A 24,688-nucleotide genomic window follows, 5' to 3' on the forward strand; every position below is an offset into this window, starting at 1 on the left:
GATCTTGAGTGATGGTCAGTAGTCAGAAAAAAAATGTCATGGTCATTTGGTGGTGGGGATATCATTCCATTGTGTGTAAGAGAACCTCCATACGTGTAAAAAGATGTGGTGCAGTAGTAGTATTCCTACCACTAGGCCAGGAGGCCTGGGTTCAAGTCCCACTTACTTCAGAAGTGTGTCATAACATCTCTGAACGGGGTTGATTAGAAAATATCAAGATGCAATTTTGATATGTGCATTTAAAAAAATGTGATCTGGAACTGCAAGACCAGTTTTGCCCACACTTTAGTGGAAGATAGAATCTTGCTAAATGGGCTGAAACCAGTGATAGAAACCACTACTTGAAGATTCAGTAAGGAGCTGATTACAAGTTAAAATTCTAGCTAATGCTTATTAAAGAGGTTACATTTGATCACCACTGCCTTTGTTGACAGCAAGTATCTATTAGAGAGGAAAGATGATAATGATGTCAATTTCGAGTGCTCCTGAAAGACAAAACTTACCAATTCACGTTCACTAGTTGAATCATGAAGAGGGCATCTGAAATTCATTGGAAAGCCTTCTGAGACTCTGTCCAGACTTCATAAACATGCAAAAAATATTATTCCATAAATTCTCTGAGGACGTCACCAAAAAAGAGCACCGGATCAGGCACCTTAGAGGAATCACCATGAGAAAGGGACTCAATACTTAGAGTCAGAGAGTCATAGAGATGTACAGCATGGAAACAGACCCTTCGGTCCAATTTATCCATGCTGACCAGATAGCCCAACCCAGTCGAGTCCCATTTGCCAGCACTTGGCCAATATCACTCCAAACCCTTACAATTCATGTACCCATCCAGATGCCTTTTAAAATGTTACAATTTTACTAGCCTCCACCACTTCCTCTGGCAGCTCATTCCATACATACACCACCCTCTGCATGAAAAGGTTGCCCCTTAGGTCCCTTTTATATTTTTCCCTCTCACCCTAAATCTATGTCCTCTAGTTCTGGACCTCCCCACCCCAGGGAAATGACTTTGTCTATTTATCCTATTCATATCCCTCATGATTTTATAAACCTCTATGAGGTCACCCCTCAGCCTCCGATGTTCCAGGGAAAATAGCCCCAACCTGTTCAGCATCTCCCTATAGCTCAAATCATCCAACACTGGCAATATCCTTGTAGATCTTTTCTAAACCTTTTCAAGTTTCACAACATCCTCCCTATAGGAAGGATATCAGAATTGCATGCAATATTCCAAAAGTGGCCTAACCAACATCCTGTACAGCTGCAACATGACCTCCCAACCCCTTTACTCAATGCCCTGACCAATAAAAGAAAACACCTTTTTTCACTAGCATATCAACCTCCGACTCTACTTTCAAAGAGTTATGAACCGGCACTCCAAGTGTTCAACAACACTCCCTAGGACCTTACCATTAAGTGTATAAGTCCTGCTAAGGTTTGCTTTCCCAAAATGCAGCACCTCGCATTTATCTAAATTAAACTCTATTTGCCACTCCTCAGCCCATTGGCTCATCTGGTCAAGATCCTGTTGTAATCTGAGGTAACCTTCTGCACTGTCAAATACACCTCCAATTTTGGTGTCATCTGCAAACTTACTAACTATACCCCCTATGTTCATATCCAACTCATTTATGTAAATGATGAAAAGTAGTGGGACCAGAACCGATCCTTGTGGCACTCCACCAGTCACAGGCCTCCAGTCTGAAAAACAACCCTCCACCACAACCCTCTGTCTTTTACCTTTGAGCCAGTTCTGTATCCAAATGGCGAGTTCTCCTTGTATTTCATGAGATCTAACCTTGCTAACCAGTCTCCCGTGGGGAACCTAGTCGAACGCCTTACTGAAGTCCATATACATCACGTTCACGCTTTACCTGCATCAATTGTTTTTGTTACTTTTTCAAAAACACTCAATCAAGTTCATGGGACATGATTTCCCATGCACAAAGCTATGTTGACTATCCCTAATCAGTTCTTGTCTTTCCAAATACATGTACATCCTGTTCCTCAGGATTCCCTGCAACAATGTACCCACCGCCGATGTCAGGCTCACCAGTCTATAGTTCCTTGGCTTGTCCTTACTACCTTTCTTAAATAATGGCACTCGGTTAGCCAACCTCCAGTCTTCCAGTACCTCACCTATGACTATTGATGACACAAATATCTCAGCCCAGTAGCTCAGTGGTTAACACTGCTGCCTCACAGCACCCGGCTCCCAGGTTTGATTCCAGCCTTGGGTGACTGTCTGTGTGGAGTTTGCACATTCTCCCCGTGTCTGCATGGGTTTCCTCCGAGTGCTCCGGTTTCCTCCCACAGTCCAAAAGATGTGCAGGTCAGGTGAATTGGCCATGTTAAATTGCCCATAGTGTTAGGTCAGAGGGAAATGGGTCTGGGTGGGTTCGGAGGGTCGGTGGACTGGTTGGACCAAAGGGCCTGGTTCCATGCTGTAGGGAATCTAAATAAATCAAATATCTCAGCAAGGGACCCAGCAATCACTTCCTTAGCTTCCCACACAGTTCTTGGGTACACCTGATCAGGTCCTGGGGATTTATCCACTTTTATGCATTTCAAAATATCCAGCACTTCCTCTCTGTAATATGGACATCCTTCAAGATGTCACCATCTATTTTCCTACATTCTGTATCTTCCATGTCCTTCTCCACAGTAAACACTGATGCAAAATGCCTGTTTAGTATCTTCCCCATCTCCTGTGGCTTCTCACAAAGGCTGCCTTGCTGATCTTTGAGGGGCTCTATTCGCTCCTAGTTACCCTTTTGTTCTTAATGCATTTGTAAAAGCCCTTTGGATTCTTCTTAACCTTATTTGCCAAAGCTATCTCATGTCTCCTTCTTGCCCTCCTGATTTCCCACTTAAGTGTACTCTTATTGCCTTTATACTCTTCTAAGGATTCACTTGATCTCTCCTGTCTATACCTGACACATGCTTCCTTCTTTTAAACAAACCCTCAATTTCTGTAGTCATCCAGCATTCCCTACACCTAGCAGCCTTTTTCAATGAGAGCCTTCCCCTTGAACTTAATGACAATAGGGTGAGGACTTAATGTCTGTGAGAACAGTAGCAGCTACATAAGAAAGAATCAACGGGTGAAGAGAACAAAGTCATATACTGTCCGCCTTTCCCCATCCCTATTGCCTCTGAATTCCATCCTCCTTCAACAGAATCTCCAGTCTTAAATCCAAAATCTTGTGCAGTCTGTCTTGGTTTGAACCATCATGCAATATCTCAGCTAATGTACCACACACTTTCAATGGAAGTAAAGGCAAGAGTACCACGTTAAATGCGCTATGGAAGTTGTTCAGTTGATTGTTAAGTTTGCCAGTTTTTGCTTTTGCACAATCTAGCAAGGTCAAGTTCCAGAATGTTATTTAGCAATCAGGATCAAAATTGTGTGCTAAATCCAACCTTTCAAATTGGCATGCCTTATTAGCCCTACTCATATTTAGCATCAGCTGCCATTTGATCAAGAGACTGTGAATCTCAAAGAGTCATAGGGGTATACAGCACGGAAACAGACCCTTTGATCCAACTCATCCATGCCAATCAGATATCCTGAATAAATCTAGTCCCATTTGCCAAGATTTGACACATCCCTCTAAACCCTTCCAATTCATAAACCCACCCCGATGCCTTTTAACTGTTGTAATTCTACTAGCCTCAATCATTTTCTCTGGCAGCTCATTCCATACACACACCACCCTCTGTGTCAAAAAGTTGCCCCTGAGGTCCCTTTAAATCTCCCCCTCTCAGCTTGAACCTATGTATTCTAGTTTTGGACTCCCCCACCCAGGGAAAAGACTTATCTATTTACCATGTTCTTGCTCTTAAATTCTATCATCATAAAGTGAGAAGGATTTGGGGGTTTTTTTGCAGTGCAGTACTAATGTCCCTATCTCTGAATCAGAAAGCCCAGTTTCAAGCCTTTTCAAACCTTTTCCATATCGTTGTCATTACACATCTGAACAGTTTGAGTCAACGAAACCCATCGGGGCAAATGTTTAATTCTGCATCAAAACACTAGATGGCAGCATGCTTCAACCAAAGAGTTATTGTAATATTTCAAAATATCTTTGAAGAACAAGTTAAATAAATTGATACACCCATGTTAAATCATGGATTAGTAAATGATAAGCAGAGCTGTGGACTTTTCCTTGAGGAGGACATCACAGGTTAGATACTACTTAAATTAGGCTGGAACCTTTCGAACAGATTAACTTTCATATTTCCATTCATCTTCAGAGCAATTACTGATTTAGTGATTGACTTTGACATTCAAATAGATTTAAACAGCTTAGTGTTGACACATTGTATCATTTATTTCAATATGTGTTGGGCATTTCATAATTGTAAATATGATTGTTGCTAACAATAAGTCATAGAGATGTAACACACCCTTTGTTCTGACTCACCCATGCTGACCAGATATCCTAAATTAATCTAGTCCCATTTATCAGCATTTGGTCCATATCTCTCTAAAACCTTCCTATTCTTATACCCATCCAGATATCTTTTAAATATTGTAATTGTACCAGCCTCCACCACCTCTTCTGAGAGCTCATTTCCTACACGTACCACTTTGTGCATGAAAACATTGCCCCTTAGGTCCATTTTAAAAATTTGCCTTTATACCTTAAACATATGCTCTCTAGTTATGGACTCCCCTCCCTGGGAAAAATACCATGGCTATTCACCCTATCTATGCCTTCATGATTTCATAAACCTCTGTAAGGTCACCCTGCAGCCTCGACACTCCAGGGAAAATAACCTGAGCATATTCAGACTCTCGCTAAAGTTCAAATCCTCCAACTTTGGCTACATCCTTGTACATCTTTTCTGAACCCTTTAAAATTTCACAACATCTTTCCTATGGCAGGGATACCAGAATTGAATGTAATATTTCAAACGTGGCCTAACCAATGTCATGCACAGCCTCCTGTTGACCTCCCAACTCCTGTACGTAATGCATTGACCAATAATTCCTAAATCGGTACAGCTAGTGAAATGAAAGGTCTAGTCAAATTTATAGTTACTTTAAAAATTATTCTTACACCAAGAATCCTCTGCTATTGAAAATTAAACTAATTACGCTAACAAAATCAAGTTTTCACAATAACAGCACAATTGTTATTGTGACCATAATAACTGTTAGAAAATGTTTTCCTTTCAATATTTTTAACAGAATATATGTAACAACAATACCTGGGGCTAGCTAGATATCTATTGGGAATTTAATTGCTTTAAATCATGCACAGGGTGTGTATTTAATGAAATGTAAATTTGTCAAAATCCTGTTCATCATAATAGAGGGTGAGGTTTGATCCAGGATAGCTTGTCAAGCTGGTAACAATAGGCAGAGGGCTAGCCTTAACTCTTGTCAGCATTCACAGGTTTATCAGTTAGCTATCGATAGGGTGGCATTGTGGTGGAGAGAAAGACAAAAAAAAACTACATGAATCTGAAATAGAACTGAGGAAATATATCCAATCATGCACTGTTGCATGATCAGAATAGAAGAAGCATCAGGGAATATTCAAAAACAAACAAAAGACAGTCCAGTATCACAAGTCTAGAGGGGTTGGTGGGTGGGAGCTGGTGGAGGTGCTGGTTAGCTCTGTTGTCCAGACAGTTAGTGTGTGCATCAGATTGGTCCTAACAATACAGGGCTTGATCTCCATTCTGGTTGAAATTTCTGGCATCCTCAGTTCTTTGTGTTTATTGAATTTGATTCCAGACATTTGGCCTGCTTCCTTACTCCAAAATTACAGAAACTTTAGTCCAGCAAATAATTGCCAAAGATCTGCTTCAGATAGAAAACTCAAACATACGACAAGGTAATTGATATTTGCCAAATACATGTCTGTGTTGGTTCCAAAACGAACTGCCAGACATTCCAGAGTTCATTGCACTTACTGTTTGGCTTCTATAAACGTTGACTGTTCCTTCAGCTGCCCATCTTTTCAAAGCAGTGACTGGGACAGAGCATACTAGAGAAGTTTCAATATTGCATACATTTAGCTTTGTACAGGTACATGGTTTGCTCAAGTTCACCAGTCATATATAATTTAACTTTTACAGTAAAGACAAATTATTAGATTAAATGCACTGAACAACTCTTACTACAAATGAAAGAACTTGGCTATGTTAATCAGATTCCACAAATAGAGAAACTTTTCTTCATCCTTTGAGTCAACGAAAGTCCTAGTCGGTCTTGCTTCAATATGTTTTGTATTGAAAACATAAGGCTTGGGATGACAGAGTGGACATTCCTCTGGAAGAATCCTGTAACCACAAACCTCCACAACCAAGAAGCCAGGTTCCAGGCCTACTGCCACCAGGAGATCCTGTTCTAGGCACTGCCACTGCCAGAAGTTCAGTCTCTGGGCATACCACCGCTAGGAGTCCCTGCTCCAGGCATAGCTGTCTGTAAGAGTTCAGGCTCTAAGCCTACCACCGCTGGGAGTCCAGGCTCCAGATACTACCACCGCCGGGAATCCAGGCTCCGGGCACCACCCTGCCACCAGGATTTCCAGTCCACACTGCCGTCACTGCAGCCACCGCTGCTCCGACATCACTTGATCTCAAAGTTGAAGAAGAAAAGAAAAAGGATGAAAAGTACAGAGAGAAAAAAATGCCGCCAGCCTGGAAAGGATGGGCTTTGACGAGCCCAGGTACTACCTACTGTGCTGATGCCATCTTGAACATTAATCAGAGTGTACAAGACTAAAATTTCAAACTTCAATGTTACACTTCGGAAGTCTGACAACTTATCCTGATCTGCTGGTCATATACCCGCTGGAGAGGTATGTGTTGCTCTCAGTTGCTCTCATTTGACAATTTGGTTGTCATGCTGCTGGTGCTGCCAGTCAACATCATCACACAATCGTCAATGACTCATTAGGACCTTGAATGATTTTTTTGAAGCTTGGAACTTTTGCTGGGTGATTAAAATAGCATGCTGTGACATGAACATAGTATGTTATCCACTTTCAGATCTATTTATCTGTGCAGCAAAGTGTTTTCCAGAATACATAGCTTGAATAACAAATTGAGCAACTAATTGAAAAAATGAAAAATATAGTCCTGTCTGAAAAGTAAAATAACTGCATAGTATCCAGAAACAGAAGAACTCACCAAAGAAACCCAACAATAAGAAGTGCATTAAAATAGAAGTTATTTCTTCATTTCCTATGTTTTGCATTCAATTTCATATTTATGTAAGTATGCCCAACAATTACTTTTAACATTATCTAAATGCTTACATATTTTTAGCCAGTATAATACAGCATGCACCAAAAGATTAGGAAGGCAAATGGTACATTGGCCTTCAATCTGCAATCATGCGTAGCCTTGGTAAGACTACAACTGGAGCATTGCATGTAGTTTAGGTCTCCCTACATAACAAAATGATATACTTGCCATAAGGGAAGTGCAGCAAAGGATCACTAAATAGACACTGTGGATGACAGGACTGTCCAATGGGAAGAGATTGGTTCAACTGGGCTGTATTCATTACAGGTTCTAGAAGAATGAGAGGATTTGATTGAAATGCATAAATTCTAAAAGGTCTATGCAGACTATATGCATGCAAGTTGTTTCCTCAGGGCTAGGGAGTCCACAATCAGGAGACAGAGTAAGCCCATTAGCATTCAAATGAGGAAATAAGCCTTCACTCAGAGGATGGTGACCCTGTGAAATTTACTACCACGTAAGAATGTGGAAGCTCACTCACTGAGTATATTCAAGAAGGAGATTGATTTTATTTAGATATTAGGGGCATCTCTGAGTATGGAGAGAAAACAGAATATGCTGTGGAGATAGAGGATCAACTATAATCATGTAGAATGGTGGATGGAGCGGGCTTGAAAGGCCAAATGGCCTACTGCTGTTCTGAGTTTCTGTGTTTCTAAAGTACATGTCTTCAATTTTATTTATTTCTGCTTCAAAAATGATTACTTTGGTATTAGTTTCAAAAATGCTAAAATACTAAATAGATATCAAAATGCATGCAATAAGATTTTTAAAAAACAAAAAAAAATACAAAAATATTCATTATTTTGGGATTTGTGTAATAGCATTGTAGCTTGAAGATGTTGCATTTTCGGTAAATGTAAAAAATTGCTTTTCTTATCATTAAGGTCACTAACTTCTTCCTGTTCTAGGTAGTAATGGTTGTAAGTTTACAAGGCCCTGTCAAAGGAGTCTTGGCAAGTCGCCATTGAACACCTTGTAAGTGATACACATATAGTACACTGTGGCAGTTGGAATGAATGTTTAAAGGCTGTGGGATCCTGATCAAGCAGGCTGCTTTGTCTTGGATAATATTGAGCTTGTTGAATGTTGATGAAGCTTCATTTATCCAGATGAGTGTAGAGTATTCCACCACATTCTTGACTTGTGCCTGGCAAAGGTGGGATGGATGGGTGATGGGAGGTCAGGAGGTGTATGTGACTTGCCATAGAATTCCCAGCCTCTGGCCTGCTCTTGTAGCCACAGTATGCATATTGCTCATGATGTCAAGTCTCTGGTTAACGGCAATCCTAGAATTTTGATGGTTCATGATTTGGTGACATGAACACCAGCAAATATTAGCAGTGGATGATTAGATTCTCTTTTGTTGGAGATAGTCATCGGCTAGAACTTATTGGGCAAATATTATTTTTCCTTATCAACCAAAGTCTGAATGCTGTGTAGTTTTTGATACATGAAAGTATGGATCGTTTCAGTATCTGAGGGGATACAGAGAGTTCTGTGAAATCAACAGTGCATTCCAGTCCTGATTTGATGTTGGACAGAAGGTTGTTAATGCAGCAGCTGAAAATAGTTGGCTCTAGAAACTATCCAAACCATCTCATGTAGTGATATTCTGTGGTTGTGCTGAATGGGCTCAAATAATCATTACCATGTTTTATGATTAGGTATGACTGCTATTGAAAAGAAAAAGGACAGAATTTTACACTGTCCCGCCACTGGGTTTGCAGCCTCTCACTCACTCTAACCTGTAATTTTATAGTGGGATGGTTCGGGCCTAGATCTTGTCCCAGTTAAGGCCCTAAGTGGCCAATTAATTGATAGCCACTCGAATGCTGTTTCCAACCTGGCTCCAATATTGAGGCTGGTAAGAGGGGCTCAGGCATGGGGTGTCTGCAAAATGACTGTGTTCAGGTCTCAGGTGGGAAAGGAGGTTGGTGGGTTGGGTGCCTCAATTAACAACCTTCTTTCAACCTCAGGTTGCCCTAATAAAGTCAGTCCCTCAATATGCACCACCTACTGGCTTCTCTATCAAACCCATCAGCTCCGCCATGCTGCCCCTCCATCCTGGGCCTCAGCTGCCATCTGTGCCCTTACACACTCCCTACCCTCCCTTAACTAGGGGTATGGCCTGTAATCCCAGTCCTGTCCACTGCACCTTCTGGTGCTGCTTGGCTGGTAGCTCAACATGGTGGCTGTCCTCTCAAGTGGGTGGGGCTTGGAGGGGTGGAGAAATACAATCCCAAGTCAATTAACCTCTTGGAGTGTTAGATGGCTGCAGGGATCAGTGGAAATACACTCACTATCCATGCTTAGGTGGTAGGAAGGGAAAATCTTGCCAATTGAAACACCTTGGCCATGGTTGAACACGAGAAATAGAGTGCAGATTTCACCACAGAAGAGAGAAGATATAATATTTTCATGCTTCAGAAAAGACACATTAAAATGGGCAATTTACATTATGAGAATAGCACCTTAAGTGATTATCATTTTGGCATGATGTTAAAAAGAATTAAAAGACCACAGTGTTTAATCAGAGATAGAGACAAGTTCATAAAAGTAATGCTTTTTTCAACAATGTAAATTATTCCTTTGCAAAAGACAGAGATTTACTTCCAAAAACATCTTTTATTTATTCAGCTTGTTTTGTTTGACTTGGATGAGCAAATTGTTGATATAAAGACCTAATATAACCCAGTTTATAATATGCTAAGACAGCTTTTTACTCTACTGCCATGGTAGTGTAATTTATTCATTTAATGTACAATAATTCCTTTTTAACTATTATATCTATTCAGTCAGGAAAGTATGAACAAGTTAATATTTATGTAATCAGTATTGCTTCATTTCACAATGCCCACAACACTCTCCTTTAAATTTCGTTTTTGGCTTGTGTGTCATTAGGGTTGTTATTCAAGATTTTACTCTGCATCTCAGAGAGATGGTGACCCGAATTGCCTCTCATATGTGTGGCCTGCAATAGTTTCCACTTATTAAAGAGTGAATCCTGTCTGACTCTAGTAGGTTTGTGTAGGCTGTTTTAGATTAGATTAGATTTCTTACAGTGTGGAAACAGGCCCTTAGGCCCAACCAGTCCACACCAACCCTCTGAAGAGTAACCCACCCAGAACCATTTCCCTCCTAACACTAACACTATGGGCAATTTGGATTGTGGGAGGAAACCGGTGCACCTGGAGGAAACCCATGCAGACACGGGGAGAATGTGCAAACTCTACACCGACAGTCACCCGAGACTGGAATCAAACCTGGGACCCTGGTGCTGTGAGGCAGCAGTGCTAACCACTGAGCCACTGTGCAGCCCCATTCATACTACTCCCTCATAATACTGTCCTGTCTCAGTACACTACTCACTAGTACAGATTCCATGCTATCTTCACAGTCCCATGAACATGACTGCTGATGTTACTGTTGATTCATGATATACATCAGCGTCTTCTTACCATATTCAGTCTCATTATACTTCATCTCCTCCCAAGTTTCTTTCATCACTTAGATTAATGCGAGCTATTTCTTTAAACTACTTACATTCTTACCATTTCTGCCACCCCAGTTCCCAAAATCCAAATGACAAAGGTTAAGTCTTTGTGATAGTTTTAAAGCTCATCCTGATAATGTTCCTGTCACTACTGATCTAGTATGAAGGCATTCAATCATTTCTGTGACACAATTTCAATTCTGCAAGTTAATCAATGTAGTTCTTTTCTCATTCAGTCAAAGTAGTGATCATACTTGTTTATTCTTGCTATCTGGAGTAATATTAACATCTTTATTGTCTTTCAAATGTTCCTACCAGAATTCAAACAATATGGAGGACATGCCTTCTGACTTTCCATCTCGGACTTCCTATTTCTGATCTATATCTGGTAGCCTGGTACCAAAGCTGATAAAATCTTTGGTCTATTCTTGGAATTATTTTAGTTATTCTGCTTTTTCTTTTGGGTAGACTTAATTTTCCTATTTTCTTATGGCCTTGGGTAGAAGATTGAATTGGGTTTTGCTGTCATAATAGAATTTGTGTTATAACAGACCCCCATCAGTAACTCTGCCAGTGATTATCTGTTACCCAAGGGTGTTACTCTGTAATTCAGTTAACGCTGAATCCCAATCACTATTCCTTGTCATTCGCATCTTCGTGGTTTTCATTGCTCTCTCAGCTTCTACCTTAACCTGTGGATAAAGAGGAGAACTAGTGGTGTAATTAATTCTAGATTCTGTTGAGATTCTCTTAAAGAGCTCAGTCACAAATTGTGGTCTGTTGTCTGAAACAATTGCATCTGAAAACCTGTGTGTGGAAAAGATTTTCATCAATGTTTTCATCACTGTATCCACTGTTGTTGTGTTAAGTCTGGCAAATTTCAGACACCTGGAATAATAGTAAAGGGAGGTCATGCCTGACAAACCTGTTGGAATTTTTTGAAGAGGTAACAAGTAGGTTAGACCAGGGAAACCCAGTGGATGTGGTCTATCTAGACTTTCAAAAGGCCTTTGATAAGGTGCCACACGGGAGGCTGCTGAGCAAGGTGAGGGCCCATGGTGTTCGAGGTGAGCTGCTGGGATGGATTGAGGATTGGCTGTCTAACAGAAGGCAGAGAGTTGGGATAAAAGGTTCTTTTTCAGAATGGCAGCCGGTGACGAGCGGTGTCCCGCAGGGTTCGGTGCTGGGGCCACAGCTGTTCGCATTATATATTAATGATTTGGATAAGGGAACCGGGGGCATTCTAGCGAAGATTGCCGATGATACGAAGTGAGGTGGACAGGCAGGTAGTACTGAGGAAGGGGGGAGGCTACAGAAGGATCTAGACAGGGTGGGAGAGTGGTCCAGGAAATGGCTAATGGAATTTAACGTGAGCAAGTGCGAGGTCTTGCACCTTGGCAAAAAGAATAAAAGCATAGACTACTTACTAAATGGTGAGAAAATTAATAAAGCCAAAGCACAAAGGGATCTGGGAGTCCTAGTCGAGGATTCTCTAAAGGTAAACATGCAGGTTGAGTCCGTGATTAAGAAAGCGAATGCAATGTTGTCTCTTATCTCAAGAGGGTTGGAATATAAAAGCAGAGATGTACCACTAAGACATTATAAAGCTCTGGTTAGGCCCCATTTGGAGTACTGTGTCCAGTTTTGGTCCCCACACCTCAGGAAGGACATACTGGCACTGGAACGTGTCCAGCGGAGATTCACACGGATGATCCCTGGAATGACAGGTCTAACATATGAGGAACGGCTGAGGATACTGGGATTGTATTCGTTGGAGTTTAGAAGATTAAGGGGAGACTTAATAGAGACGTACAAATTAAGAAGGCGAATGCAATGTTGTCTCTTATCTCAAGAGGGTTGGAATATAAAAGCAGAGATGTACTACTAAGACTTTATAAAGCTCTGGTTAGGCCCCATTTGGAGTACTTTGTCCAGTTTTGGTCCCCACACCTCAGGAAGGACATACTGGCACTGGAACGTGTCCAGCGGCGATTCACACGGATGATCCCTGGAATGACAGGTCTAACATATGAGGTACGGCTGAGGATACTGGGATTGTATTCTTTGGAGTTTAGAAGATTAAGGGGAGATTGAATATAGACGTACAAAATAATACATGGCTTGGAAAAGGTGGATGCTAGGAAATTGTTTCCGTTAGACGAGGAGACTAGGACCCGTGGACACAGCCTTAGAATTAGAGGGGGTCATTTCAGAACAGAAATGCGGAGACATTTCTTCAGCCAGAGAGTGGTGGGCCTGTGGAATTCATTGCCACGGAGTGCAGTGGAAGCCGGGACGCTAAATGTCTTCAAGGCCGAGATTGATAGATTCTTGTTGTCTAGAGGAATTAAGGGCTACGGGGAGAACGCTGGTAAGTGGAGCTGAAATGCGCATCAGCCATGATTGAATGGCGGAGTGGACTCGATGGGCCGAATGGCCTTACTTCCACTCCTATGTCTTATGGTCTTCTAGTGATTAATTATGCATTCTCTTGAAAGTTTAAAAGATTATTGACCTGTGTGGGAGACAGAAAGATAATTGGTTGTCGATGCGCAAATTGGTTGCGCAAATTGACAAGATATTTAAATCTTCAACTACTGTTGAAATGTCTTACCACCATACAGACCTTTGTGCTTGGATCTTGATTCTTCACAGATGACTACCATGACTTTTTCATCATAGCCTCCCCTGTTATGAAGCTGTGATAAAGTCTAAATGATCATTTACTATAGGTAAATGTTTCTTCTGGCTTTCATTTTTCCGTAGGAACTGATAGTTTGCTCAGTATGTCGACCAATAATTTTACCTGATCAGGGTGCATTAAGAACTTGGTAAATAACATGCTGTGATGAATATCAACGCTCCTGTGTTCAAAATGAGGACAAGACATTGGTCATGTTAAAATTGTACAAGACATTGGTTTGGCCGCATTTAGAATACTGTGTACAGTTCTGGTCGCCACATTAACAAAAGGATGTGGATGCTTTGGAGAGGGTGCAGAGGAGGTTTACAAGGATGTTTCCTGTTGTGGAAGGTGCTAGCTCTGAAGAGAGGTTGAGTAGGTTAGGTTTGTTTTCATTAGAAAAAAGGAGATTGAGGGGGGACCTGATCGAGGTTTACAAAATCATGAAGGGTATAGACAGGTGGATAGAGACAAGCTTTTTCCCAGGGTGAAGGATTCAATAATGAGAGGTCACACTTTCAAGGTGAGAGGTGAAAAGTTTAAGGGGGATACACACGGCAAGAGGGTGGTGGGTGTCTGGAACATGCTGCCAGCAGATGTGGTAGAGGCAGGCATGGTAGATTCATTTAAGATCCGTCTGGACAAATGCATGAGTAGGTGGGGAGCAGAGGGATACGGATGCTTAGGAGTTGGGTGACAGGTTTAGACAGTAGATTTGGATGGGCTCAGGCTTGGAGGGTCGAAGGGCCTGTTCTTGGGCTGTATATTTTCTTTGTTCTTTGTTCTAAGTCTTTTGTTTCTTGGTCGCCCTGGACAGTGTGTCAGTTGTGATATAGGTTTTCCCTGGTATATACACTGCTGGATAATCTGTTTAAGTCTGAACCTCTGGAAATTTCCTAAGTATCATTTGGAATGCAATATCTCACTCAAGCATATCTCACTTCATTTCTTATGCTTTTGATAAGTGGCAAAATGAGTGTCTCACAAGACAATGGCAAGTTGACAGAACATGGTACGATGAATCCAGAAGCAGATGTGGTGGATACCATGGCAAATAATGGTCAGTCTCAGTTTGAAATTTCAATGCTATCAGATGGACTGAAAAGCATTCACAGCTCCACATTACTGCTCATGATGCTTTCTCTGTTGTTGCACAATGTTATGTTTTAGTTAATATATTGGAAGTGAAGTAGATTTGCATCCTTCTATTATCATCCTGGACCTGAATGAGCACCACTCCTTTGATTATTGAGAATAAACCTGCCACTACCATTTGGCAACTTGGGTTTATAATGTTCAACAGGTTTGAAGAAATTCTTTTCTCAGTTATCTCTGAAACACTACGATGTGCTCAATACTTGAAAACCCAGTATTGATTTTATTTTCCAATGATCCCTCAAAAGTTCTATGACCAAATTTGGATAAAACCTGCCTGTTGACCATACCCAGAAATCTCTTAGCATCTTGAGGCAATGTCATGTGAAATTCCTTACCTGGAGCTGTGGGAATATTCATTGGAATTCTTTTCCATAGCGTTGAATGTTATGGGTTTTTTTGGCTAAGTCTGAGCCGCATTAAGTTTTTTAGAGGGATTTCTAATGTGAAACCGAAAGACTTTTCTTGGCCTGCCTTACCAAGATAACAGCATTAACTACCTTACAGTGCTCCCATGGCATCCACCACATCTGCCTTTGGATCCATCTTACCATGTCCTGTCAACTTGCCATTGCCTTGTGAGACAATCATTCTGCCACTTATCAAACGTATAAGAAATGGAGTGAATTATGCTTGACATTAAGTTGGACCTTGTCAAACTTCTTATGAGATACTGCCATGCATCTCGTCATAACTCATGTTGCTGAAACTCCTATAAAATTCCACCCATTCTCTTGCTGTAGGACATTGTCTACTATACTAGAAGACCCGGTACATTTATGCATTTCTTCTCAATAAATGCATTATTTCTTTACTATACAGAGAGTCCTGCTGATCTGTCAAACCTTGTGGCTAAGTATGGTAGTGATCTGATCTGATCTATACTCTTTAACTTTTGATGTTTGGACATCCACCAGTTTGAGCCATTGAAAATAGTTCACCAAGACTGCTCTAACTTGAACTTTGTCTTGAGGCCTCTTGTTTCTATTGTGACTCTTTAGAACCTTTTTGTTCCTTAGATTCCCATAAAAAATCTGTTTTTACTGCATTTTTTTATTTCCAACACATTGAATTGTCCATTTTTTGGGACATTCTTCCATTTTTCTGTTAGCTCCATCTTTTAGTCTGCTGAACTGCAACGTGTCCTGTCTTCCTGCATTGAAAACATTCTTCTCCCCTTGCTAAGCCCATTTGCTGTCAGTAGTACTGCTCAGGTGCACAAAGTGAATACTGTACTTTGAAACAACTGGTGTATTGTTTTCCTGCGTTTACCCCTTTTTCATAGGCTTTTGAGTGGTTGGAGATGACTTTGTTTGTCTTCCTCATTTAATGGATTCATGTGAAGCTTCAGTATTCCCCAGGATTATGGCTTGAGTTTGTTCTCTGACTTTGGTTTCTATAACACATTGAACTGCTTGTTCAAGTACCTTCTTTTGAATGTGAAAAACTTGTGTTTTGCTGTGGTCCCTGACAATGACTCAATCATGAATAAGCTCATCTTAATGCTCCATACCCCCAATAACTGGAAAACCAATTTAGATCCATAAGATATATTTCAATTTATACCCTCAGCTAGTGGGATCACTGATTAAATGCTCACTTGATTCTGAGGTTGTCTGATGTGTTGAAATAAACAATACATACCTTCAAGATAAATTCAAAGCCTGTAGTGTTTCACTTACCCTCTCTCTTGTAAGGACATTGTCAGCGTTCAGCCAGATTACATACATGAACACATTAACCCTATGCTTCAGCTCTTCAGCATCCAAATCTGATGATATTTGTGTTTTACCTTTTTCATAACACCCTGTGCTGGCCTGTGCAAGGACCTTCAGAGCAGTGGAAGGGTCATTGATGGTTCAACCAGCACTGACATTGCTCCTGGCTTTTGATCAACCTTTCTCCTTAGTACATCTCACAAATTTCTTATCCTTCTTTTGAAGTCTGTCTTCTGCTGGGTTTCCTTCATTGACTTCATCATATGGGACCTGCTTGAGATTAAATGGAACTTCCCACCACTGCCACAGCATTTTGGTTGCTACAAGGCTTGTGACTCAGAGTTCTACTCTGTACATTAATAAGATGGCCATCTCTGTATCTGCAGATAGTTTTTGTCCTTCAATGGTTTCTCCTTACCAATAAGTTACTGGTTGGTATCTGAAACCTCTTTTTATTGTGCATAATACTGCTGTGTGTAAGTACATTGCTCACTAGTACAGTCTATTCCATCCTTTCTTCAGGCTCCTGTATATGATCGCTTATCTCAAAGTTATAATGTGATACATATTACCATCTCATTATCATATCCAGCCTCATTATATTAAAACAATTTCCCTATATGGATGTGCATTTGGCAAATCAGTAAGTGTATGAGCATGGAGTTCAATTATGTCCTGTCAATCAAGGAGTTGGTTAACTTACAGAACTTCTAAGTTCTGCTTATACTTGTTGGAATTGGTGGGAATCCGTTGTAAATCCTGTTTACTTCTTTAGCTAACCCATAAGAACTGTGGATGCTGTAAATCAGGGACAAAAATAAAAAATGCTGGAAAAGCTCAACTGTTCTGGCAGCATCTGTAGAGAGAATTGGAGTTAATGTTTCAGGTTGAGTGCTGACCAGAAATGTTAACTGTTATTCTCTCCACAGATATTGCCAGATCGGCTGAGTTTTTCCAGCAATTTCTAAACTTCTTTAATTGTTTGTTTCTTTAACATCCATGCATTTCCATAATTAATGAACAGACATTTTAAAAATGAGAAATTAATATCATGACTGAAGTCTGTATAAATCACAGAGTTAACACTCTAAGACTTACTGCATACTAAATATATAATTATCTCCAAGTGATAAAGATTTCTTAGATTGACAAAATTTGAATGGGGTTGACCTCATACGTTGTTTTTATTGTTATAAAAAAAGAACCTGGGTATAGGGAGTTCAGTTTGAAATTTGTGGATGACACAGACTTTGACAAAGCAATAAATAGGATGTTCGCAAGGTAGATTTTATGAGGGGCATATACTGGTTTAAAGAATAAATGTCCAGCTGCAATTTAGGGTTAATAAATGTAAGGTGATTCACAGCAAACATGGCAGGAAGGAAGCATGAGAGGGTCTATGAATAAAGGGATTTGGGATGGGTGTTCATAAATCCTTGAAAATATCATGGCAAACTAATAGGCAGCTCAACAACTGTAAGAGATATTTCATTTTGTGAGTAGGAACATTGAATACAGAGAGCACACAGCCAGGCTAAACCCTTGATGAGCTCCATTCGTGATGAAGGGCTTTTGCCCGAAACGTCGATTTTCCTGCTCCTCAGATGCTGCCTGACCTGCTGTGCTTTTCCAGCATCACTTTAATCTAAACACTTGGGTGAGTTAGGCCTTAGACAAAGATATTGTATACAACTCAAGAGTGCCACTTGGGGGAAGGATGCCAAGGCCCTGAGGATGGGAGTGATTGTTTATCAGGATTATACCAGGGATAAGGAAGTTTAGTTAATTGGACAGATTGGGGAAGCTCACAGCAAAGAACATTGAAAACTACCTAACAGAGTAATTTAAAACAATGAGGGATTTAAAATGTGCAAGAATTGAGAATTGATGTTCTCTAATGAGTGCATTGTTAACCAGAGGTCAGAGATTTATAATAATTAACAAAAGAACCCAGGGGAAAGTGAGGAGAAATTTCTTCACCCAGTTGTTAAGGTTTGGAACAAATAGCTGATTCTAAGGTAACAGTCAAGGGACATGTGAACACAGACTTGAAGAACAATCTGGATGCTTGTGATGAAAACCTGGAAAGTTGGACTAATTGGGTAACTCTTTTAAAGAGTCAAATAATCCAATGTGCCCAATAAACTCTAATCAGAATCACAGAATCATACAGCAAAGAACACAACGAGACAGCTGGTGCAAATTTACTGGTTCCTTGAAAAGCTATTTAATATCACTCTTAACCTTTTATTTTACCATAACATTGCAATTGTTTTTTCATCAAGTTAAATTAAATTCCCAGGGCAAATTACTAACAAGACTTTTTCCACTTTTCAGGTAGCATATACCAAGTCCAACAAACTGCTGCATAAAAATAGCTTTTCCTCGTGTTATTTTGACAATTAGAGTCATAGAGTCATAGAGATGTACAGCATAGAAAAAGACCCTTCAGTCCAACCCATCCATGCTGACCAGATATCCCAACCCAACCTAGTCCCACCTGCCAGCACCTGGCCCATATCCCTCCAAACCCTTCCTATTCATATGTCCATCCAAATGCCTTTTAAATGTTGTAATTGTACCAGCTTCCACCACTTCCTCTGGCAGCTCATTCCATACACGTGCCACCCTCTGTGTGAAAAAGTTGCCCCTTAGGTCTCTTTTATATCTTTCCCCTCTCACCCTAAACCTATGCCCTCTAGTTCTGGACTCCCCAACCCCAGGGAAAAGACTTTGTCTATTTATCCTATCCATGCCCCTCATAATTTTGTAAACCTCTATAAGGTCACCCCTCAACCTCCAACACTCCAGGGAAAACTATTTTAATTTGTCAGTTTTGCCTTATTTACTGACCAATCATCAAATAATCAAAATTGAGGATTGGTAGAATATCTTTTCAGTTTGAATTCTAATTGGTGATTTCTGATTGAAGTCATGTAATTACAAAAAGCTGAATAAGATTTTGTATTTAAGGAAACCAATGCTTTTCCGACTTAGCTCTAAAAGCGAAATAAAAACAAAATTGTACTCCTAAGATTTTGACATTGAACCTTATTAACAGTATGCCCAATGCAAGCTCTCAAACAGAATGAGGAGGACTACTTTGGAAATGCATCAGTTGTAATGTTGGAAAACGCTGATACGATGAAACGGAGCTTTAGGGAATGACTGGCAGGTGGGATTTTTCTCCCAAAAGCTGCCTGTGCAAATATTTGATGTATGTGGGGTAGTAGTTTGCCTTGGAAAGACGCTTTAATTGACCAGAATGTGTAGACTGCGTTTTTGATGAACGTAACTTGTTTTCCCCTCAAATTTCCATTTTTTCTCGTCTTGCTTTGTGTGTGTGTGTGTGGGGGGGGCTTTGATCTAGTTACACAGGCGAACACTCACACCCAATTCCAGCTGCAGGTAAATGTCCTTGGCAGGTAAAGGAATGCACCATTTCTAATTACTTTAGTAATTATTCACAGTAAAAGCTGTAACTTGCGTATACCTTGAAAATCGTAAAACCTGAATACCTTCTGAAACGAGCCGTTGAGTTAATTTTAAACAGGAACACGTTTATTACAACTCGTGCATTCTCAGCACAGTAAATACAAAATGACTAGAAACCCTAATCACTTGCAGTTTTCTTAGAGTGTAAAACTTGTCTGCAGTTTCTTAAATTTTATTTGAAAATACTTTGAATTTCATTCGAGCCACAAAGTGTCAACGCTGCTATACTTACAGACAGTACACTGTAAATTGCGATTATGAATACAACTTGACAGCAATACAGATATATGAAAGCGCAGCTATAACTGCACCGCTTTCTATGGGCCTAACCCATTATCTTTAATATTGCCTCCAACTGCGATTACTGATTTCACCCCAACCCCACCCACCCCCCAAGAGACAAAAGCAGAATATAGTGTTTTCTTAAATGATTTTCTTCGCTACAACAGGACAGTCCCCTTAAGACGAGCTCTTGGTATTCAAATAAAATGGAATTAGTCCAACCGTTTAAAGTCGCAAGTGGGCCATTAAATATTACAATAAATCGGGCAATGGAATCCAAAGTTAAGTCATATTTAATGAAGAAAGTCGTTTGCTTTTAGTCGTGTATTTGTACCCACACACTCAGAGACGAAAAGAGTCTGGAGATTGGAGCACGGAGCAGACAACAGTTCGCAAACTGCTTGTCAATGTGAGCCGGCTGCTATGACTGACCTGTGTGTGTGTGTGTGTGTGTGAGAGAGAGAAGGGCTCAATTGTGCTGGAGACGGAGATCCTTTCATCAGACTTTCGTAGTGAAATTAGGAAAAGGAGAGGGATTTACTCCACATAAACCCTGCAAGAGAGAATAGGTTCAATAAAAACACAGAAAAAAAACCATTCATTTCAGCTGAGACTCTGGCAGTTTCTAATAGAATGTATTGTAAGTCAACGTATCGGTAACGTCAAATCATATATCAAATGAGAAAGGCCCTCTCCTTAAGGTAAGCGGCCTTTATGCAATCCCTTTATGTAATCGAGTATGCGCGGTCACGGACTGAAACATTCATAGGAATCACTTGCCCAACATCTCATTACACTCTATTTTTATTTCGAATCAGTCCAAGACGTGCAGGTGGATTGGCCATGGGAAACGCAGGGTTACAGAGGGAGGGGTTTCAGTAGAGGTAGGTATGGATTTGACGGGCCGAATGGCTTGCTTCCGCACTGTAGGGATTCTATGATTCTAACAGCTTTTCGGAGATGTTATTACACACCTCTGGAGCAGTTGGGACTTGAACCCTGACCTCCTAGTCCAGTGGTAGGGTCCACCTCCTGGTCCACTGCGTCACATGAGCCACCCCCTGCTTCCCCCTCCCCCACTAGGCCGGCGCTATGGCTCACAGCGCCAGGGGCCAGGGTTCGATTCCCGTCTCGGGCGAGTGTCTGCGTGGAGTTTGCACAGTCTCCTCGTGTCTGTGCAGGTTTCCTCCCACAATCCAAAATATATGCTACACTAAATTACCCATAGTGTTAGGTGTATTAGTCAGGATTTAAATATAGGGTTGGGAAATGGGTAGGTTACCCTTCGGAGGGGCAGTGTGGACTTGTTGGGACGAAGGACCTGTTTCCTGATCTCATCTAAAAAAACACTTTAAAGATGTATCTCACTCTCTAAAGGTGTACGAGGCAAATCCATTGTGTTCTAAGACTCTGCTAACCATGGTTTACAATAGTAAATTTTAAAATTCCATTTTGTAATTATCCCAGATTCCTATCTTGGAGTTTGAATTGCAGTAAGTGTCCGATACCCAGTCCCGTGAGAAGCACCACAGGAAGAAGATAGTGCCGTTTGGTCCTTGCTATTCGAGAGGTCTCCCCCATTGAGCAGCAGCGCTCTGCCATGTTCCAGCACCATGTTCCTGTAGAACTGGTTGACTGTGAGACTGTGACCTAGATGCTGCCGCCGTCTGCTGCCGTCTACCCATTACTGTACTCCCCATGGACACTGGTTTGACGCTGCCAGCTGCAGTATACTGGAGCACGGCTAAAATCAATAAGTTCTGAGGAAAGGTCGCTCGACTCGAAACGTTACCCCTGATTTCTCTCCACAGATGCTGCCAGACCCACTGAGCTTTTCCAGCAATTGAAAACCAATAGGTGTTTGGCTGTTCGATAGTGGGAGAAAGTGAAAATGCAGGTTTGCTGATGGGGTTTGTTGTTGACCTCTGCACATGTGTATACAACTAACATCAGTTCACGGGGAGCAAATGAGCCAAACATTAGTTATTGCTCTGGCCACCGGATTAGTTTGAAGCAAAACACATTGGTCCCCAAATCCACTTGGTGTTTTAGAGCTGAGAGTTGGATAACCTACAAGATGTCGCTTGGATGACTCCCAATCTCCAGAGGAGTCAAATTTTGTAGTTATAATTAGGCTCAAAGCAACAGGATTGAACAAATCTGTATTTGAATTTCAAAAAGGCGAGCTGCTGTTTCGAGAAGTTTTCCATTGAGTTTGTAATGAACCGAATCCCGATTAAGAATAAGACAACCACCTGATGAAGGAGCAGTGCTCCGAAACCTAGTGCTTCCAAATAAACCTGTTGGACTATAACCTGGTGTTGTGTGATTTTTAACTTTGTATACCCCAGCCCAACACCGGCATCTCCAAATTAAGAATAATCCCACATTTAATGTAAATACTTAGCAAATGCGCTAAGGACTGGCCACATGAGCAGCCGGAGATAAGCCTATGCCGTTAGTTTCTGTGCACGTTCCCTGCCGTCCGCTTAAGCTTTTACAGAAATCCCACGGGAGATAAGAAAGTAAGGAAAAGGATGAAATGTGTCCCTCTGGCAGTCTAGCCGGGAAACATACTGCAGAATCCAGAAACCAAACAAAATCAAATAAAACCCATGAGAACCTATCCGAATCCCCTACCACATAAACAGCAGAAACCTCAAACCATGAAGTCTTTCAGACACCACTGGGACCACCGATCTCATTTAAAACCCAAACATCCATTTCCATCTAAAGTTGCAGCAAATTTTTTTTTCTAAGAACTGATAGCGAAATATATAAATATAGAGAGAGAGAATAACTCACCGAAGATCTTCCCTCCAGGTTTCATACCGTTTGAGCAGATGCCTGGTGGTCGGAAGTTTGGGATGTAAACAGTACTGGCGACCCTTGAATCGAGCTCCTTTCTTCATGGTGACACTGAGAAGGAAGCAAAGTGTTTAGGAGAGACATGACAGGGCACACCACGCAGCAGAAGGAATTGAACACTGCTGGTATCCTAAGTACATTCTGAAACGGTTAACACCAGCGGGAGATTTCTGTACTCACTAGATCATCTTTTCCTTGCAGTAGGGGTAACGCGGTTTAGTCTCCACTTTCCTGACATCCTTGTAGCTGATCTTCGGACTTTTCCGGTTGCACTTACATTTATAAGCTGCGGAGGGGGGGGAAGAAACGAAAAAATATTCTCATTGAAAACCCAGGAGAAAACACCAGCGATACGCCAGGAGGCCAGCCATCGGTATTTACTCAGGGTTTAACATCTGTACTCAAAAACGTTTCAAAAACAACAACAAAACAAATCCGATTAGAACACACTGGAAACGAATCCCTGCGTTCGCACCGGGAGGCTCCAGCAGGCAAGTGTTGACGTGAATGGCCTTAAAGGAGTCATTCAACAACACGCTCAAAATATTCTCCTCGTGGTCTATAACTTTGAACAGGGAGAGTGGAATTCCTGAGAGGAACTGCAGGCAGCTCGGTAAACAGGAAGAGACAAGGCAAGCCGGCTTTACCTTCCACATCAATGCAGCAAATGACGACCAGCAGCAGGAGCAGGGCAGCGGCGACCAAGCCCCTCATGGTGGTCACTGGCAGCGATCTGTGTAGGGTCTTCACGGTCAACAGGTTCCCCCCCCCCTAGGTCGAGGCTCCGAGCTCAGAGACCGAGACTCCACCACACGCTCTCTCTCTGAGCGCAGCCACTCGATCCGCTCCGGTTTATAATAAAGCCTAATTATTATGCATAACAATTCCGCGAATCATAGTTATGACCAAATGGTAAGGACGGCGGTGTGGGGCTGGGGCCCGGGCAGGCGGCAGTGTGGGAGGAGTGTTTGGGGGGTGGGGGACGGGCAGGGAAGCAGGTGCAGGGAGCAGCCCAGCCCAACCCAGCCCAGGGCAGCAGGTATCAGCTCTTAAAAACCTTCAGATTGCGCTCCCTGCGCCCCTCACCCTCTCCCCAACAGCCCCACTGCGAGCAGATGTGAGGGCACGTTTTCAAAACTGGCTTGCACCGCTGAAAAAAAAACAAGCCAAAGGAATGATGAAAATATCAGGAGAGCGAAACTAACTGGAAGATTCTTAACCAACAAGAAACATTGACCAAAAGGTATGGTGCATTCCTGATGACGAGCTGATGCGCCAAACGTCGACTCTCCTGCTCCTCCGTTGCTGCCTGACCCGCCGTGCTTTTCCAACACCATACTTTTTGACTCTGATCTCTAGCATCTGCAGTCCTCACTTTCTCCAAGAAACATTGACCTTCTACTCCCGGGCAGATTGTCATGGTTCTGTGTATATAAGTCACTTTCTAAGGGTATGGGATATATACGATACACATTTGAAAAAGGATACATATGCAGGGCTGTGGGCTAATTGCTAGCTCTGTCAAGGAGCGATATCAGGAATAGGCAGGAAAGTGGAGTTGAGGTAAGAATCAGGTCAGCTGTGATCTTATGGAATGGTGTAGCGGGTTTGAGGAGTTGAATGACCGAGTCATCCTAATTTGTATGTTTTTACATTCATAAATAATAGGTTAAATGATTATCTGCTATATTTGTGTGATATTATGATGTTTAA

At 41.5% G+C, this 24,688-nt stretch overlaps 1 protein-coding gene across 1 annotated transcript; it reads right to left on the bottom strand.

Annotated features, from left to right (window-relative positions):
• Positions 1-19,869: 19,869 nt before the first annotated feature.
• cxcl14 (chemokine (C-X-C motif) ligand 14) lies at positions 19,870-23,792 on the bottom strand. Its single transcript, XM_043703483.1, has 4 exons — positions 23,623-23,792; positions 23,156-23,261; positions 22,913-23,026; positions 19,870-20,660 (listed from the first exon to the last, which is right to left on the bottom strand). Exons 1-4 carry the CDS (start codon positions 23,687-23,689, stop codon positions 20,645-20,647), a joined length of 303 nt encoding a protein of 100 aa, XP_043559418.1. The 5' UTR covers positions 23,690-23,792; the 3' UTR covers positions 19,870-20,644.
• Between the last annotated feature and the right edge of the window lie 896 nt (positions 23,793-24,688).

The sequence above is a fragment of the Chiloscyllium plagiosum genome, chromosome 14 (genome assembly GCF_004010195.1).
Source record: "Chiloscyllium plagiosum isolate BGI_BamShark_2017 chromosome 14, ASM401019v2, whole genome shotgun sequence".
In the NCBI taxonomy this organism is placed as follows: domain Eukaryota; kingdom Metazoa; phylum Chordata; class Chondrichthyes; order Orectolobiformes; family Hemiscylliidae; genus Chiloscyllium; species Chiloscyllium plagiosum.